This window comes from Scleropages formosus, chromosome 1, assembly GCF_900964775.1.
Source record: "Scleropages formosus chromosome 1, fSclFor1.1, whole genome shotgun sequence".
In the NCBI taxonomy this organism is placed as follows: domain Eukaryota; kingdom Metazoa; phylum Chordata; class Actinopteri; order Osteoglossiformes; family Osteoglossidae; genus Scleropages; species Scleropages formosus.
This window is the reverse complement of record NC_041806.1, coordinates 21,254,826-21,274,241: the sequence shown is the minus strand read 5'-3', so window position 1 is coordinate 21,274,241 and position 19,416 is coordinate 21,254,826. Positions and strand designations below refer to the sequence as shown.

At 44.1% G+C, this 19,416-nt stretch overlaps 1 protein-coding gene across 3 annotated transcripts in view; it reads left to right on the top strand.

The window, feature by feature from the left end:
• reps2 (RALBP1 associated Eps domain containing 2) overlaps nt 1-16,041 on the top strand; it is a 36,049-nt gene extending 20,008 nt beyond the window's left edge. For 2 of the 3 annotated variants that reach the window (XM_018749885.2, XM_018749884.2), the window contains exons 11-20: nt 64-142; nt 1,794-1,868; nt 3,943-3,991; nt 4,453-4,589; nt 4,714-4,775; nt 5,538-5,627; nt 11,023-11,082; nt 11,780-11,892; nt 12,749-12,854; nt 14,616-16,041. In XM_018749885.2, coding sequence (XP_018605401.2) covers nt 64-142; nt 1,794-1,868; nt 3,943-3,991; nt 4,453-4,589; nt 4,714-4,775; nt 5,538-5,627; nt 11,023-11,082; nt 11,780-11,892; nt 12,749-12,854; nt 14,616-14,684 — 840 coding nt within the window. In that variant the 3' untranslated portion in view covers nt 14,685-16,041. Of the gene's footprint in view, nt 1-63; nt 143-1,793; nt 1,869-3,942; nt 3,992-4,452; nt 4,590-4,713; nt 4,776-5,537; nt 5,628-6,632; nt 6,709-11,022; nt 11,083-11,779; nt 11,893-12,748; nt 12,855-14,615 lie in introns of those variants that run through there. The other variant, XM_018749886.2, reaches the window with a different exon arrangement.
• The last annotated feature ends 3,375 nt before the right edge of the window (nt 16,042-19,416 follow it).

The window sequence follows — 19,416 nt, the reverse complement described above, 5'->3', positions numbered from 1 at the left end:
CAGAAACTTGGCATGAAAAGCACTGATTCTGCTCTTGTTTCTGTCTTTCCAACGTCATTGAAGAATGAAACTGATCATCAGATGCATCTTTCCGTGATGACTTTGTCCAAGCAGGACTTGAGAGAAGAACCTTCTAAGTCAGGTAATAAGATCTCTCCTTTAGATGTTGTTGCTGAAAACACAGAGCATAGAACTGCAGGTAGATGCACAGCTGAAGACGTTAATGAGTCACAAGTTATGGTTTCTACCTAAGCTTTGGACTCCAGATACTTTACTAGGATCTGAAGCAGACTGGATTGGACCTGAGAGCAACAAGTACTGTCATGGTTATAGCTTCTGCCTTGCACTAGAAGGCCCCAAGTTGAACTCACCCATCCTACTGTAATAAATGCATTGTATCCACAATCTCGTTCTTCTAGTCAGTACCCAAAGCTCACAACCATGGTTGAGGAGCAAACCGAGAGCTTTTTCTGAAGGTTCGGCTCCAGCTCCACCACCACAGATCGGTACCATCCCAGCAGAACTGCTGATGGTGCTCCAGTCTACCTTTCAGTCTCTCTACCCCTTTTCCATCAGTCATGAAAAAGACCCCAGGATACTTGAACTCTTTCACTATGGACATTTGTTCCCCCTTCACCTGGAAAGAAACACATCTGAACATAGTAAGTCTTTATGCAGAAAACCTTCATGTAGATTACACTTCAAACTGGACAACTCACTCACCTCAGCACATCGAAGCCACAACCCGGTCCTGCAGATACATTCTGCATAATATTCATAGGATCTGTCCCTACCTCACAACTGACTCTGCTCAACTACTTGTCCAGGCCATGGTGACATCCCGTCTGGACTACTGTAACTTTCTCTTGTGTGGCCTTCTTGCTACTGCCATCAAACCTCTGCAGCTGATACAGAATGCTGCAGCATGAGTTGTTGAAGACCCTGGTTATTGCCTACAAATGCATCAATAGAACTGCTCCCAGCTATTTACAGGACTTGATCAACTGCTACACCCCAACCAGAAGCCTTCGCTCATCTACTTCTGCTCGCTTGGTGGTCCCGCGCACGAAAAGTAAAGCACAGAGGTTCTCAGTTCTGGCTCAGTTGTGGTGAAATGACCTCCCCCTCTCACTCAGAACTGCTGAAACTCTGTCTACATTCAAAAAGGGTCTGAAAACTCGCCTTTTCGGGACTCACTTCGCCCAAGATCTCTCCAGGTCATGTATGGTGTAAATGTTCACGCACTGTAACTTTATGATCATCCCCACATAAGCCTTTACACAGCCGCTACTCCTGCATTGTATGTGAATGTTTGTGTACCTTATAAAAAAAAAAAAAATTTGTTGGAAGGTTATCAGGATTCATCTATCCTGCATTTTATGCACCTACTCAAGCGGTGAACATCAGTGCATCAAGTGGAAGGTAACAAACTAGGTTTACTTAAGAATCACATGTCTGCAGTTATGTCTCTTTCTCTTAATGTAATGCACAAATTGTATTTTTTCTGAGATGTACGTCGCTTTGGACAAAAGCATCTGCTAAATGAATAAATGGAAATGTAAATGTAGATAAATAAACAGAAAAGAAAATGCAAACAAAAAGCACAGAGTGGCAGAATTAAAGTCTTAATTCACACCCCAGCCCATACCTAAAGATCTCACAAGCAACTTCTTAGCTCTCTAGTCACATTACAGCAACAGTGATGTGCTGAGTTTGCTTCTTATTAGTTCCTGGTGACCTTTTGATTTACTGTATTAAGTTCCAGTGGCTGAATTTCAGTCATCTGCTTGCAGTTTTCAGCCCAAAGAGAATCCAAGTCACTACAGTTCAAGACAAACCTCCTGTCCACAGATCTACAGAGAAGCCAGGTATTATTATTATTATTATTATTATTATTATTATTATTATTATTACTTAAGGTTGCTTTATAATTTTACACTTCTAGTCATTTTCCTAAATATATACCTTGAAGTATTTGATTTTAAGCTTTTTGTTTTATGACACAGCAAACATTGTAATCTATTTGTCACTACACCTCCCAGTCCCCCTTTTGATTTCAGGTGGTATTCAAACCTTACTTTCCTAATTTGCATATATGGTTATGTAAATGATTGCTTTATATTTCAGTCTGAAAGTCGGCTGGAACACTTTAGAACCACTGAGTCAAATGTTGGACAAATTCCCAGGAGCTGCTCCTTTGCAGCAAGAAATGTTGAGCGAAGGAAGGGGATTAAGGGAAAGCAGAAGGGAGTACACGCATGAGTGACATGTAACATGTCTCTTTCCCCAGCCTGGATGAAGCTCTCAATGCTCCTTATCACACTGGATTTGAGGTGCACGTACCTGCGAAGTTCCACCGTGTGCCTATTCTTGTACTCACTGGAAATCTCGTGCTTAGTCGAGTCCGTCGCATTTATCATGAACAGCTCCACATGTTTCTGCTCTCTTGTACAGCGGCAGACAGATATTAACATGTGAATCATTTAGGTCTGTTGGGTTACTGTTCCGTTGGCTTGTCTCCATGCAAAGATTTCCTTCTTTAAGTCTTTCCTCGGTAAAAAAACTAACTTTTTGCTGTGCGTTGGGTTGTTTTCACGCGTGAACATGTTGTCAACTTCGACAACGAATGTAATTCACACGTAATGTATGATAACGCCAGTTCGGTTGAGCTTTTCGCAGGACAGGCGGAAAAGGAAATGCTGAAGCGCTGATGCTCCTTTCCAGAGTGGTTAAGTAAAATAGGCAAGAAGGCATGGTGGCGCTGCAGGTAGTGCCGTTGCCTCACAGCTCCTATGCTGTTTGGGTGCCAGTTTGAATCTAGCTCTATCTGTATGGAGTTTGCCTGTTCTCCCTGCATCTGCTTCTGCCAGGTGCTCTGGTTTCCTCCCACAGTCCTAAGACATGCTATTCAGGTGAACTGGAGATTTTAAATTGGCTGTAGTGTGCATCTGTGTTACCCTGCAATGGAATGTTTCCCATTCAGGGTGTACTCCCCTCTCTTGCCACACACTCAGTGATACCAACATAGGCTCCGGACCACCGTGACCCTGACCAGGACAAGCGGTTGCCGAAAAAGAATGATTAAGTGAGTTGAGTCCCATAAAGCCAGACTTCTATTTCTTAACAAAGAGGTCCGAATAAGTTTTGATAATTAATTCTGAAACCTTTTTCGTCAATCATAACAGGGGGTAATTTTTGATTGTGTTCTTATTATTAAAGACCACTAATTAGCTGATCAGTGCAGAAGCGTTTCAGCCAGTTCTCCTCTTATTTGGCAGCTGCATCCCTTCATATTCCTCCCACAGAGGTGCCCTCGGTGGTTGGAGATTGTTCCAGCGCTGCGCCAAGTCACTGGGGCACCAGTGCGCTTTCCGAACAGGATCTCAGTGATGGGGTTCGAACCCAGAATGGGAGAATGCTTTAGTCTTGCGGTAAAGCGGTTCAGTGTTAGAATGTCCGGTGGTCACGTTGAGCTAAAGGTTATAGGCGCATGACCGATGCCTCTAGTAACTTAAACAGGTTACATGGGATTTGAACTCACATGTTCAGCTGGATGTTTCCTAGAGTAATGTCATTTTATACACCGATATGGGGCACAATAGCAGTGCCTGTCCTGTTGCTTGAGTCACGAGTTTAACACCATAATAACACCACTGCCCACTTTTATTTCATAAAATTACGTTACGGGTTTCTAATAACATGGTGCGCAATGCAAAAAAGACCTCATTCCATTGCTTTGTGCGCTGAAAGATTTTTTTTTTTTAAATTTATACACTGCTCACTTTCAAATTAGTTTCCCTAATTTAAGTTGGACACTGAATTTGGCAATAGTTAAAGTCTAAAGTGTGGTTTCCAGTGCTAAAATAGCAACATTTTCTTTCGCAGGAATTCGCAGCAGTGCAGTAAAGCCTTGTTCATATTATTATAAGTTGTGTGTTTCAGATCCTCCACCTGAACTGGATCCTCACGTGAGATCAAGAACACGGCCGAGGTAAAGGAGCCATTGTACACTCCTACACCTCCCGGTTACGTTTAGTTCCTGATGCACTTCTCCATAACATGTCAGGTGAAGAGTTTCACTTTGCCGACTTGTGTTCCTAGACGAACCGTACCGGGGTATTTGGGCATCATTTCGGAAACTGTCCTAGGTCTGGCTACTTAAGGCATATAAAGGGTTAACGGAGGTGGCATTTGAGTTAGAACAACAGTCTGGCCGTGTGGGAGCTGGCAGAGATGTTTGTTTAACGTCTAAATCGTGGGTGTCGTTAACCTCCTTCGCACAAGTTTCTGCAAAGGTGTCAATATTAATGTGGTTCCCATGTAAATGTCTGAAACTGGTAGAGCTTTAAAGATCTGATCAGAAGACTCCATGTCAATGTTCACGAGCGTATGGAGGGGAAGGTGCCGCAAATCTGAAAAGCTGCGCCGTCGCCGCGTGGTTGTCGCCGCCAGGTCCTATTCCAGCGCCTCCATCGAAGAGGCCATGAAGAAAACGGAGGAGCCTCCCACACCTCCGCCGCGGCCCCAGAAAACGCACTCCCGCGCCTCCTCTCTGGATCTCAATAAGCTCTTCCAGCAGAGCGGCCAGGGTACGCCCCTCCTGTCCCGAGAACCACCGTCCGTTAGCCGTAAGGAGGAGACGAGAAGGAGCTGTGGTTGCGCCTCTTCACATCTCGTTCATCATGATCTCCCGGGTACTTTTGCGTCTTTCAGGGCTCAAGAGCGGACACCTCCTCCCTCCTCCTGCACTTCCTCCTAGACCCATGGCCACACAGGTGTGTACAATTCCAGATCCTTCAACAGGATGGATTCTTGGGTCTACTCTGCCTCTAATAGACTTTGGTTTCACTGCACTTTGGTCCGATCATGGTGCGTGTGGTCCCTCTGCTTCCAGCCTACTTTGGTCGCACTGTTTTGGTGTGAAGCTCAGTACTGTCTCGATCTTGCTGTCACTGCATCTTTTTCTATCTGGGTCTGGTCTATTTTGGTCTACCTCTTATTGGGTCTAGTCATGCTTGGTCTTGCTGTTCCAGAGTCGGGACCAAATGTACAAACTTTACAAGGTGACGGATGCTCCTGCGGTCTCGGTTTGAAGGGAAACAAATTGCATCTATCAGTTCCATATGCGGCCGCTCATGCGATGTTACTGTTAATATTATTCGTTTAAAACATTTTGTAATCTCCATCAATTCCGTATGCAGCTGCGTGTGTAATGTACTGTATGTTGGTTGAAGCAGTGAAATCAGACAGAATGACTGTACTTCGAGAATCACGTGTTTGCTTCTATGTGGAAAATCTGTCTCTGTCTGCTGGAAAAATGCGCTTTTCTCTGAGTTGTGAATTAAATTGTAACGTAAACGTCAAAGTGAAAGCGCCTTTGCCAAGTTTGCGTCCTCGCTGTTTTTGGTATTCCTTCTTAATTATAGAAGCAATTTTGAAATATTCAAATGAGAAAAAAAAAACTAAACAAGTCATCCAGTGCCGTTTGAGTCGTGTTTATTTATTTACTTTCTGACGGCGCTCCTGATGCGTTTCAGATTCCGCACTTCATCTCCGGCACAGACAAGAGCTCCCAGAAGGCCGTGCAGCAACCAAATTTCGCCGACTTCAGCAAGTTCCAAGAAGAGGTGGGTTCTCTAGTTTTCCCAACGCGACCTGTTTATTTGCTATAATTAATAATAGTGTGAGTGGTTCTCCAGTTCATCCACTTATTTGCTGAGTTTGAGTTTTTGGTGCAAACATTTCTGAAGCTTGTTACTGTAATGTATCTTTCTAGGTGTTTCATGATTAATCATTTTTGAATATCGAAATATTTTTTCAGATCAGTCACAACTTGAATGCTTCTCCAATAATAATAATAAGTCTAGTGGTTATTCCTTCGTTGTATGAGAGTAATTATGGAATTAAGGCCATTGTCTGCTCTTAAATAAGAGACCCAGCAAGCAAAAACATCCCTTCTTTATTTTTCAGCTTACATAAATATTTCATGATTTATTTCACCAGATTTATTTTTAGAATGGTTTCAGTTTTACGCACTGAATAACAATTACACGTGAAGATTTTGGAATTATAGACTTAAATGGTAGGTACCGCCTTCTCGCAGGAACCTGTTTGCCATTAAAGTGGAAGTGCTCAGTGCCGTTTTCTCCCAGCTGGCATGGCAGAGGACGAACATAACAGATCCATAAACATGTCACGCACGCCGCTGCGAGGAAATGTTCCTTTGGCAGGGAGCGGTCGCAGCCAGAGTGAGGTATCGCTCACAGGTGCTTCTCAGACAGGGCTCTATTAAACAAATTGCCTGCCATGTTTCCGCACCGTCGGCTCGACCCGTCACGTTGGCTTTATAAATAGCTTGTACTGTCGCCCCCTGAACCCCCTCCCCACCCACCGTCCGTCTCCTTATTCCTTGTCCTTTCCTCATTCAGGGCTGCAAACTCTACAGCTTTATAATATAATATATAGTTTATTATCCCTTGATCTATTACTGTTCACCATATAATTTTGTTATTTACACCGAGGAAAGTTTGCAAAAGTCCCTTCTTTACCTTAGATACTGTGAATAAGGGCACAAATGTGAAACATCTTTGCAGACTCTCCTTTCTTGTCCCTTTCTTTTTTGCTGTGACAAGATCTGCAAGGGCACAGTCGGTTGTGGACCGCAGTCCCTCCTCTGTGTCCCTGGAAAGTCCTAGTCCTACAATGCCTGCTTCGCCCGCAGAGCAACCTCCGCTGTCCGGAACTGCTCCATTTTCCTCCTGCTGAGTTCCGTTGACCGCGTGGGGGTGGAAAGAAGCTTCGCCGAATCCGCTGAAAAGGGACGAGAAGAATGTACAGATATAAATACACGTCACAGATACCACCATTCCGTACTCTGTGTCTCCCGAATGTATTTTTTTTTAAGCAACGTAACAGATTTGAGTCACAACAATATAGAAACACAAAAAAATATACAAGGAAAATGTAAAAAGTCCCATGTCTTGATGGTAGCATAGGGTCTAGGACTGCTGCCTTTAAACCCCAAGGTTGCAAATTCAGTTCCCACCTTTGGCTGCAGTGCCCTTGAGCAAGGTACTTACCTTAAATTGCTCCAGCAAAATTACCCAGCTGTATAAATGGGTGAACAATTATAAGTTGTTTGGAGAAAACCATCAGATAAATTAAATAATGTAAATGCAGGTACAATAATGCAACTCAGATGTGAAGGGTGGACAGTCCTTTCAAAGAAGACCCAAAAAAATGACCTTGTCTTCAGAGTTCACTTGCATTATCCCACACATCTAGCATTGACTTTTCTTTCCATCCTTGAGTTAATCACATGTTTATGAGAAATATAAAACAGCTGGTAGAGTAATGGGTAGAGCTACTGCCTTTAGATCCAAAGGGCAGAGGTTTGATTCCTAGCTGACATACCCTTGTGCAAGGTACTTACTCTAAATTGCTTCAGTAAAATTACCCAGTTATATAAATGTAACCTTAAGACTGTAAGTTGCTTTGGAGGAAAGCATCAGCTAAATAAATATGAGTATGAATAGTGTAGAAGTGATGTTTTGCATTTAACTTCAGCTCTTGAGTAATTAATAGTCAACTGTCTTATTTGTTTCTTCGTCTTGTCTTTGCTCTGTGTCACTGTGTGAGAAGAGCGTTCCATTTAAAACAAATTGAAAATGAAATCAATTAACACTTTTTAAGCATTTTCTTGGAATCACTTGGTTTTGAAGATGCTGACAATTTGGGTCAAATGTGTCTCTGGTTTCCAGCCTGTTGTTTGGGTTGTTCAGTGAGTGACAGAGAGATTTTTTGTCCCATTTTACGACCCATTTACAATCCCCCTTTCAGCTCCTCTTATTGCAAAATCTTGTGCCTGATGCTGATAACTGGGCCCATGTCTTGTTGCAGCCTGTTCTGTATCTGAAATGCTTTTAGTGTTGATGTTTCGATTGTCTTTTATGCTGCCGACACATCCCGTTTATGCTTTTCTTCTGCTGTAGTGTGTTGGTTGGGGGGAAAAAAAACGCATGTGTGAACTTTGTTCAGAAAAACTGAGGCTCTACTAGTGTATGATCTCCAGGATAATAGAGAAATACAGTAATTTCTTCGTTGTACGTTTCTGGGTCCTTTTTCCCCATGAGTCACATCAGGGTTAGATATCCCCTGATCTCCTGCCATGAAGGACTGTAGGCTACTGCTTCTTGGTTATCTTTAGAAGTTTAGGTGGCTCTATTAGAACCACATATTCGCATTTGTGTGATTTAGTAACTGAGGACAAGGGCTTATCAATAGTGAATCAATAGTGAGTAAGCAGGTGAGGAGATATCGAATTGGCACCACAGTTTTTCCAGCTTAAACGTGTAAAGTTGTGAACAGGTAGCACATAACTGTGTAAAAAAAAAAAAAAAAAAAAAAAGAAATTCACACAGTAGTCTCAAAAACATTTACCAAGGCATGGTACAGTGGACTGTTTGCGGTATTCAGCGTGAGTTTCGGCCTATCAATTAACAGATACCTTCAAGGCCTAAACACTTACTCCGCTGCTCCAACCAGACTGCTAACCTCCACCACCTGTCCAAAATCAGAACTTCTGGTTCCAATGTGGTACAATGAGCTCTTCCAGTCCCTCAGAACTGCTGAATCCCTTAACATTCAAGAAAAGTCTCAAAACACACCTCTTTTGGACTCACCTTTCCTCCGATCTCCTATGTGCTCAATAAACATGTACCATGCCATCTGTTTAATAATTTTAAAAACCCTATATGTACCTACTTGTGTAATGTATACTGGTTTATAATGTGGTATGAGACAAATTAACTGCACTCTAGAATCATGTGTTTGCATCTAGGTCTCTCCGTCTCTTGGCATAATGCACTTTTACATTTTCCTGTGAGATGTAACTCGCTTTGGAGAAAAAAAAGTATCTGCTAGTTGAATAAATGCAAATATTAATGTACTCAATCCTGTACTCGTAAAGCCTCCGGATTCCCTGTTGGATTCCCCTTCCTTCTTGCTCTTGTATGCTGCACACCACTAGATGGCGCTACCGTCTGCCACACTACTCATTTGCTCTGCATGCCCTGGCATCTCAAGAGATCTTTTCCCAGGATGCTCTGCTCCAGTATTAATTAGATGGATCCCTCAGTGGGCCAGACTGTGCTCACATCTGACCTGGAGGCAGAGGCTGAACCTCAAGCTCCTCCCAGGAGAGAGTCTGGGTTCTCAGCAGACGGTCACTGTTGAGCTGCATCTGTAGAAGTCTGTTGTCCGTGTCTCACACCGTAGTATTAGTGGTGTAAACTATGTAATGGTTGTGGATGAATTCCCCCTCTGGTGCTGAGAGAACATGAGCAGATTTTTGTGTGACTGCACAGCTCACCAGCCACACTATGGATTCCTCAGCATCTCCTGAGCATATCCATTGTAATACTGCACTTTACTGTGTTCTAGGCCATGTTGTGTGATGCACATTAATATTTATTGTTCGGCATGAATGGATGAAACGGACATTCGTGATATTTGCCTGTTTTTCCTTTTTGTCCAGGCTGGACAGTCGGGGCAGTGCTAGAATACCTTGTTTTTATATATTTATGGACTAATGTTTAAAGGTGACACGGTGGCACAGCGAGTAGCGCAGCTGTCTCACAGGGCCTGGGTAGTGCAAGAGGACATGTGTTTGATCCCTGCACAGTCTGTGTGGAGTTTGCATGTTCTCCCTGTGTCTGTGTGGGCTTCCTCTGGGTGCTCTGGTTTCCTCCCACAGTCCAAAGACATAGTGTGTGAGTGACAGAGAGAGCATGTGTGTTCCACTGATGTATGGATGAGTGACCCAGTGGAAGTAGTGTATCTAGTAGTGTACGTCACCACGGTGAATAAGGTGTGTGGGCTGATGACACTACATAGAGTTTATTGGAAGTTGCTTTGGAGAAAAGCTGTATGCTTCTTAGAAAAGGCCTCTAGAATGCACAACATGCATCAAATAAGTGAAAGTGCAAAGTGTGTGTTTCCTTTGATGGGCCAATCATTCGTTTTTCATTTTCATTCTTTGCTGTGACAAAGAGACACAGCTTCACTGTAATTTGTGTATCAAAACAAATACAGGTCATTTTGACCTTGCACTGGCGTCATGCGGAGGGGTGTTCAAAATAAGCACATACTTGTCTTTCTGTGTTTCAAAGCCTGACATTTAACATTTTTACTGGTCTGTGGCCCAATACACAATGAAACAGTGAAGTGTGCAAATTAGCATATCAAAACAAATATGGTCATTTTTTAATCTGTGTTCTGCTTTCTACAGGTTCTCGTAAGCATAAAATTGTACTTCTGTGTTTGCGTTAGCATTTCATATTTTGGGACTCGTAACCCCATAAATATGTGCCTGGGGTCAAACGGACTCATCGCTATAGGTGTCGTTCCATCTGACCGGGGTTCATAGGCAGGGACCTGAAACTGGAAGCGTGATGATTCAAATCCATCCAGGGCTTCTGTTGTTAAAAAAATAGGTGCTTGAGTAGCCAAGGTTAAAAATTATGGCAGTTAATCTGTACGATGCAAAACTTTAACTTACATTGGTAATTTTGGATTAAATAGTAACTAAATAACAGGGCAGTGCAGTATCTCAGCAGTACATTGGGATGCGTCCGCATTGGTGATAAGGCACACAGATAGGAGGTGGGAGGAATTACTGGGCGGCAGGTGGCCAGGAAATGTGCCCCACCCATGACCCTGACACACCCCTGACTCTTAGCTTTGAGGTCCTGCCAGTGGAGAGGGCTTTTCTTGGATATGGTGAAAACCTTGAGTTTCCGAGCGTTACCAGGAGGTCGGTGAAGCCCAACATCACTTGTTGAGCCCAGTGAGGCCCAGTTTGTCCAAATTTCATACTGTCATGTTCACAGTCCACAGCTCTGTTTCCCACCCAGAGGTGCTGCAGAGAGAAGCATGACAGGTCTTTCCAGGGAAGCAGAACAGGGGGGTGATGGGTGCGAGATGCATGTGAGTCACGCCTGTGTTTGCTGGCTTGCGTTGAAGGAGGAGAACGCTATCCAAGCAGAGGAGCAGAACAGGGAGGACGCCGGCCCCCTCAGGACAGTAAGAACCCCTGCATGCGTGTGGCACAGTTTATTACACCGACTTGCTGTTAAGGGATCGAGATCATTATCAAAGCAGAATGCACATCCATGCTGCCAATTAGTGTTGCTAGTGAAGTATGTAGTCGCCGTGAAACGGATTAGCGTGCGGGTCCAATGACCTCAGCATGCAGCCCGCTGTGTGTGCATGAACAGCATGAATGCATAAATCCTTATTGCGGTGACACGCTTCTCGGGCACTTAGTCTGCATACTGTGAGTAAAGATTACACACATTAGTCAAATCTTAAAGTCACAGGTTTAGTTTTGTGCGTGTATGTACTGTACACACATACAGTATATGTATATATACACACACGCTGTCTAAAGCCACCTGTCCCAAGCGAGGTCACGAGGAGCCGTAGCCTAACCCGGCAACACAGGGCGTAAGGCCAAAGGGGGAGGGGACACACCCAGGACGGGACGCCAGTCCATTGCAAGGCACCCCAAGCGGGACTCGAACCCCAGACCAACCGGAGAGCAGGACCCACTGCACCACCGCACCCCTCATGTGTATATATGTATATATATATATATATATAAACTATATTATCATGTGATAGGATAAGTACTGGTGCAGTTCTGATGAAACACATTTATGAGCCTTGAGCCTTGAACCTTATCAGGTGGCTCTAATGCCTTGTGTTTTCTGTGTTACAGCCCCCGCAAAAACCAGTCCGCAGGAAGTACCGCACCGAGAGCCAGGTTCTAGACTCCCTGCAGCCCTTCCCCTCACCCTCGCACCCGCTCACTGGGAGCAAACCCCCCCAAAAGTAAGTAATGGGCTCACATATTATATGGTGCGTAACATAGTCTTTATTCAACTGTGAGTGATAACAGGCCTGAAAATTATATCTGTAAGTCCCATTCTAACTGTATCCTATAATTCTGCATATTGCATTTATACAAAAAGAGGATTATGTTTATTTTATCTGGTCCTGAAAGAGCTAAGTTCTGTTTAGAGCGGCAAGCCACAGTGATGTTTCATGGTCATATACAGTGCTGCGTGAAAGTATGTGAACTCTATAGGGATGGTCATTATTCTCGTATGAGACATTAAAATAAACGTATAAAATCGGAATATTAAAATAAACGTATAAAATGGATAATATGATTTACACACCTGATTCTACTTACCTACGTGGTTTACGCAATACAACTTTGGCTTCACTTATTTTTACACCTGAATTACTACCGTGTTTCTGCTACACCCACGATTTGCTCTAAAGCAACATATGGAATCGGTCTTTACGCACCTATTCACGTCACACGAGAAACACCGACTCTCATTAAATGAGCATTTTGTGGTAAAACTAAGGGACACACAAGCTTCGCGTATTTTCGAATAGCACCATAGGTTTTTTTCTGTATGACGCTGTCTCTGATTACATTGTTTTTAAAATAAACCGGAGGAATCCAGAGTTGTCCCACTAACCCCTGGTTGCAGAAACCCTGATCAGGCTTGCAAGGTATCGGTCCAAGGTGAAAAGTAGCGCGTCTTGTGCTGCCTCCGCAAGTTCTGTAGATAACGTGGACGAGCGACACGACCCTCGGCAGCTGCAGCTGTCACCGTAAGGGTAAACCACTGTACGCCAGGGTGCGCTCACTGTCCCGCTGCCGTACTCGCAGGCTCTCGTCCAGGCAGAAAAAGGAGATCCAGACAGCCATCCGCAAGAACAAGGAGACCAACGCCGTGCTCACCCGGCTCAACAGCGAGCTTCAGCAGCAGCTCAAGGTCAGAGGTCACCCCCCCCGTGCGTCAGCCGGGGTCCAGTCTGTAGGACTCACGAGAGAAGAAGGTCCACTTGAGCAAAACGCCAATCATAGCCCTTTACATATTTTTAAGAACTGAGCATCTTCTCCATGAACATCACTGTCCCGTGTACGACTTCTAGGCGCGCAAGACCGGTAATGATGATTTGCACAGTACAGTCGGTCTTATGGAATTTCGGAGAATTTTGGAGCACGCAGTTGTGGTGCGGAGAAGCCAAAGCCGTCAAAACGTAACGAGGGAACGTGACGCGTCTCTCATTTCCCATTGGAATGACGAGGCAGTTAAAACACAGTCCGTTCATATCTAGGTTGTGTTTTGTTGGAGACTCAATAACGCAGAGAGGCCTAGCATAGATAACAGATCCCGAAATACCAGCTTGCTTTAAAAAGTCGTCTTCTTAAATTGCACTTTTCATTCTACGTCAACTTCAAGCGAGCAACGTTTTTTAATGACGATGTCGGTTGTGTTTTCTGCAGTGCGAGCAATTCTTTTGTCGTTTAATGCCATATTATGGATAATATTTCCACCAGTTCTCAGACACATGCTACTGAGCTATATATAAAGAAAAGGATTTGCCCCGCATTCCATACGGGTACCACGCCTTTCTTAAAATACCCAGTAGCATCGGTATTTGCAACTGTCCTTTCGGAACCAGAGCCGGCACCAAACGCACACACCGAAACAGCCCACTGGGTGAGAAATGACCACACATTTGACATTTAAGGAGTTAATTTTGCAACATGCCTCAGAGCTTAAACATATACCACGTTATCTTTTTTTAAAAAAAAAGCCCTATATACAGCTACTGGTTTATACAGTGGTATGTGACAAATTAACTGTACTCTAGAACCACATGACTGCATCCAAAATTCTCCTGCTGTTGATGCAGCACGCTTTTTGTATCATTCTCCGAGACGTACATCGCTGGAGAGAAGCATCTTACATTTATTTATTCAACAGACACTTTTCTCCAAAGCAACTTCCAATGAACTTCATGTAGTGTTGTCATCCAACACACCTTATTCACCGTGGTGACGTACACTGCTAGATACACTCCTTACAAGGGGTCACTCATCCATACATCAGTGGAACACACTCTCTGTCACTCACACACTATGGGTGACTTAGAGTCAACAATCCAGATGAACATCATGTCTTTGGACTGTGAGAGGAAACCAGAGCACCCAAAAGAAACATGCAAACTTCACACAGACTGAGTGGGGATTGAACCCATGTCCTCTCATACCACCCAGGCACTGTGAGACAGCAGCGCTCCTCGCTGTGCCACCATGCCACCCCGATAGGGCTTCCTAAATGGACAAATAGAAATTTTTTGCTGAGACGTACATCGCTTTGGACAAAAGCGTCTGCTAAATGAATAAATGTAAACGTAAATGTAGATGTAAACGCAACGCGTCTTATTGCGTATACATACGACACACTCTGCGTACATATGCTGCTGAGCGTCTTGCCTGCAGCTAATGAAAATGTTGATGTCACAAGTGGAGGTGGCATTTAATTCCTTTAAGACGGTAATATACGAGGGTGAGTCAAAAAGTGTCCGCAGTAATAAAACTCGGGTAAAATGCAAATCACTGCAGATACTTTTTGACTTACCCTAGCATAAGCCCCACCCACTCAGCACGGTATTCAGATCAAGTCAGGTTCTGGAGTTATGGAGGCCTGGGCCTTCGCCATGTTAACTTGTTCTTTCTCTCTCAGGAAGTTCATCAAGAAAGAGTCAACCTGGAGTCCCAGCTGGAGGTCCTGCGGCCCGTCGCCTTTCTCTGAGCGCCTCGGCAGGTTCGAACAGGTCCTGCAAAACATCCCGCAACTCAAGAGCAAGCTGACCGTGATGAAGATGCCCTCCTTCGCGAAACACATCCCGGTCTGCAACCTTTTGTTACTCTAAACACCTTTCAAGCGGGTGCGGGCAGAAGGTTCCAGAACCTGTCTCACGCCGGCTCTCCTTACATTTTGCACGGTTTGAGTTTGTCCGAAGCTGAGCGGTGCATGCGCGATTGCGTCGACGCGAAACTAAGAAGAGCAAAGACGCGTCTTTGGAGACGTTGAGGAGAAATGCGATGATGTGAAAGAGGTCATTAATCTCCGGAGGTCAAAGGTCAAATATGGCGTTGCTGTCAAAACAGCTACAGAAGAATAGAAATGCCAATCTGGAACGGTATTTGTGAATTTGTCAAGACTTCAGGCATTTTTAATTAAGTTCTACATTTTTCAAATAATTAATTTTCCCCCATGTAATAATAATTATATTAGTGTTTTTTGCGTCAATGTCTAAATTTTTATCTGCTCCGGTCTTGATGCTTAACGTGAGTTGATGTATTATGATTTTAATGGTCCGGGTGCTGTATTTGTACTGGATAATGAGGTAAAAGTAAATATATTTCTTCTGTCTGTGTTTGTGTAAAAGAGTCATGATTAATTATCGCAAAATGGCATTCAGGCTCTTAATAATTAAGAAACCGAATAGTTTATTTATCTTTCGAATGCAGCGTAGCAGTATATTTGTGCGGCATAAATGAAGCAAGTCAGCTCAGAGGATGAGGGCTTACATTTTTGCACAATGACCATGCTTTCAACCAACAACCTGTGATTTATATGTTCATGAATGTGACATCTGAGTCAGTATATTGTAACGGCCAACGAGAGCAGATCTGCGACGAGGTGTGTTGGAGCACACTGTGCACACACACACACGGGGGGCTGAGATCCCGCGTGCGGAAACGTGGCGATTGGCTGGAGCATGATCCGATGTCCATCCGCGCTGTTCTCTTCTCGGCTCCGTAGGCTGGCAGCGGCAAGGTCACATCTCAGGAAGCTCACCGGAGAGCAGGTAGAGTGGTCGTCAGACATGACCAGTAGCGTGATCTCCACCGTGTCCAAGACTATGAGCCTGTCTGAGTTCAGGTGAAGAGTTTGTATAGATTAAACCTAAAGTGAAGGGCAGAGGCTTTATTTTACACGTGATGACACTCAAATGTGAATTGTTAAAATAAATCAGAATTTTCTAACATGAAGCTCGTTACGAAATATATCTGGGGCACCTCACCCCTAGTATTCCAGAAGAGAAATTATGAGTATTAGAATATTTATTTTAATACATATGTAGCCAATGTCAGAATAAAAGAAGCACAATCCCTTGAACTGTCTGAGAAAAAATATGAGAGAGTTATAAAAAAATATTCTTTATGTGCAACTGTCTCTGATTCTCTATGCAAATATTGTGGTGCTGGGTAAATGAGCTTATGGCTATGTTTTTGATACATCTCTCTATGATCGTACTTGTATATAGGTATGAACAGGAAGTGTTTTGCATTTTAGTTGCGTAATATAAACTGTTAATACATAACAGCATACTAATGGTGTGTGCTGAAGTGTGTGCAGTCCGTAAAAATCCACAATAAAGACACGATCGCAGAACGCCTTTTGTGTATGTTTTATTTATTTTAATAAAATGTTACATTAATGGGGGGGCGCGGTGGCGCAGTGGGTTGGACTGGGTCCTGCTCTCCAGTGGGTCTGGGGTTCGAGTCCCACTTGGGGTGCCTTGCGATGGACTGGCGTCCCGTCCTGGGTGTATCCCCTCCCCCTCCATCCTTACGCCCTGTGTTGCCGGGTAGGCTCCGGTTCCCCGTGACCCTGTATGGGACAAGTGGTTCAGAAAATGTGTGTGTGTGTGTTACATTAATGTGCTTCGCAACAAAGTTATTGCGCATTAATTCAGTTGCTTGACATGTCTGTCTTCCTTCCGCACTATCATAAAAACGAATACCTTTTCTGAAACATACCTAGTTCAGAGTACTAGTACAGTACCACCACACAGCTGGATCCTACCAAAGATTTAAGGTTTGAAAACAGTGTAATAGTGGGATAGCTTTTCGACACTGGTGAAATGAATCCTCATGTCTTCATATTTACCATGTGACTTATCTGTGTATTGATCTGAAAGGGGAAATTGAGATATCTAGTAATAACATACATTTACATTTACTTGTACTCATTTAGCAGATGCTTTTCTCCAAAGCGACGTACATCTCCGAGAAAATACAATTTGCACATAGGGAGGAAGAGGGACATATAGTTACAGACGTGTGATTAAGTAAACAGTTTGTTTCTTTCCACTTCATGCACCGATGTTCATTGCACGAGTAGGTGCATTAAACTCAGGACAGACTAGTCCTGATCACCTTCCTATAATTTTTAAAAAGGTACACAAACATTTGCATACAGTACAGGAGTAGCGGCTGTGTAAAGCCTTATCTGGGCGTGGTCATAAAGTTACGGTGCATGAACATTTACAGCATACGTCATAATTAATCTCATGTACAGTACTGCTTGAAAGTATGTGAACCCCGTACGGATCGTCATTGTTCTTGTAAAAAATACTAAAGTAAAACTATAAAAACTGCATCTTACAATAAACTTATACAAAGAATAAATAATTATGATGTACACACCTGATTCTACTTACCTACTTGGTTTAATGCAACTTGGGTTCACTTATTTTTACACCTGCACTACTACCGTGTTTCTACTACGCACACGATTTCCACATACTTTTGAGCAGCACTATATAGAACTGCAATATATTCTATTGCTTACCTGCTGCGTATCCTAAGATATACTCATAGTTGCCTATCAGGGTTTATTTAAATATGGGCTCCATAGGTCTGCTGATGTCTACCATGCACCCTTCTCATAGACGTTGTTTGCCATCAGGATGATGTATCTACACATGGCAGCGCAGCGAATGGCTTTTATAGCCAGGAAGATCACATCGAGCAAGACGGTGTGCCATCATTCACAATGTCCCATCGTCTCTGTCACCAGCGGCGTCCCTGGTGCGACAGGCCTGTATTTCACGCGAAGGACTGAAGATGGGAAGAGAGAACATTTGGCAAGCAAGATATAATATATGCTGACCTTCCTACAAAATACAACCTCCAAATTTAATGGAATCGGCCAGTAATTGACTGTTGTCGGAGCTCTTTAAATGGGGTGTGTAAACATATTTCTGTCACCCGAAAAAGGGATGGGAAGGAAAACGGAGTGGTGTATAACCTCCAGATCAGGACAGGAGCTGCTCAGTGTGCAAAAAAGTGTTATAGCGTGTATGCGTCAACCAGCTCCGTTCGTGGGTGTCCGTCCGTGCTCATGGACCGATCATCTGCCAGAGTGCCATGTGAGTTCCCCGAGGGAAGAAAGAAAGCAAGGCATACCGCGGTGATTAAACTTCCCCGCAACTTGCTTACAGTGCGACCTTTAAATAGCACCAGTGAAGGGGAGGATCAGAGAGCACTGTCTTACTGGGGGTGTCGTATGTCTCTCGGGATCATAACAGCGGGTAATTTCTGCGGAAAACGAGCTGCACCCCCCACCCCCACCCCCACCCACCCACCACCTTGGTGCCTACCCTCTCGCTGTTGCACTGGTGAAGGAGGGCTGCTTCTCAGACGGCGTGGTGTGTAAACACTGTTTTCTGCCAAGTGCTGCACACAAGCACCAATTTTCCGCCGAGCCAAACACCCAGGGTTCACGCTCGGTTCAGGCTCGCTGGGAGACTGATCTGCTTGCTGTAAGACGGCTGAAATCCCTTTGAGGAAACAGCACTGAACGCAGCACCTGAAACCAGGGCTGCCACATGGTGCTAAATTTAGTCCTTCCTACTTATTTGTGTGTTTTCACTCCTTAAAGGACTCAATGTTTCTCTCACGTCCCGGTGTGAAATCCCACGATATGCTACACATTAAAGAAAACCATCTGCGAAATGAATGAGTGTTAATGTAAATCGAAGGTAAAGGGGAACGCCATAAGGTAATCAAAGTACACAGACAATGAGTCGAGGGTGAAAAAAAAGGGCATTCCACGTTCTGTAAAGTCTTCCAAAGGACCGCTCTCTCCCTGAGGGATATAACAATATAAAGAAACGTGGATGTCGGGAGCCGGGGGGGGGGGTGTCAGAGTGCTGTCTCAGAGCTTCACCCAAAATAACACAGTTTTACTGTATGAGTTGTAATAATATACGGCCCATGGGATCACAGCCCAGGGAGCTCCCAGACTCATGGGCACTATCTGCACCCTATCTAAGAAACTGAGCACATGGCCTGGGTTATCATCACCTTAGTCCTGCCCTCCTTCCGGCACCATCTACACAACACCTTCCCGAGCTGTGAGATGCAGATATCTCCATGGAATGGACCCAAGTCTGATCCACCTGGGGGAAACTCCACAGACAATGGCCACAAGTCAGTGTTAATTACCTGTGGTTGAGATCCAGCACATATGATTCCTACAGGTAACATGAATGCTCAGCCATTTGGTCAAGGCTCATAGCCTGATTTCTCCTGCACTCCGAACAAACTACCCAAAACAAGCCGAGCTCATCTGGAACACAGCGTTCCTTCTGCATTACCATCTCCGCCCTGATGAAAATGTGCTGCACAGAGCGGCAACATTCTGTTACTATAGAAACCACTTTAGTAGTGATTGATCTGTTCTTCTG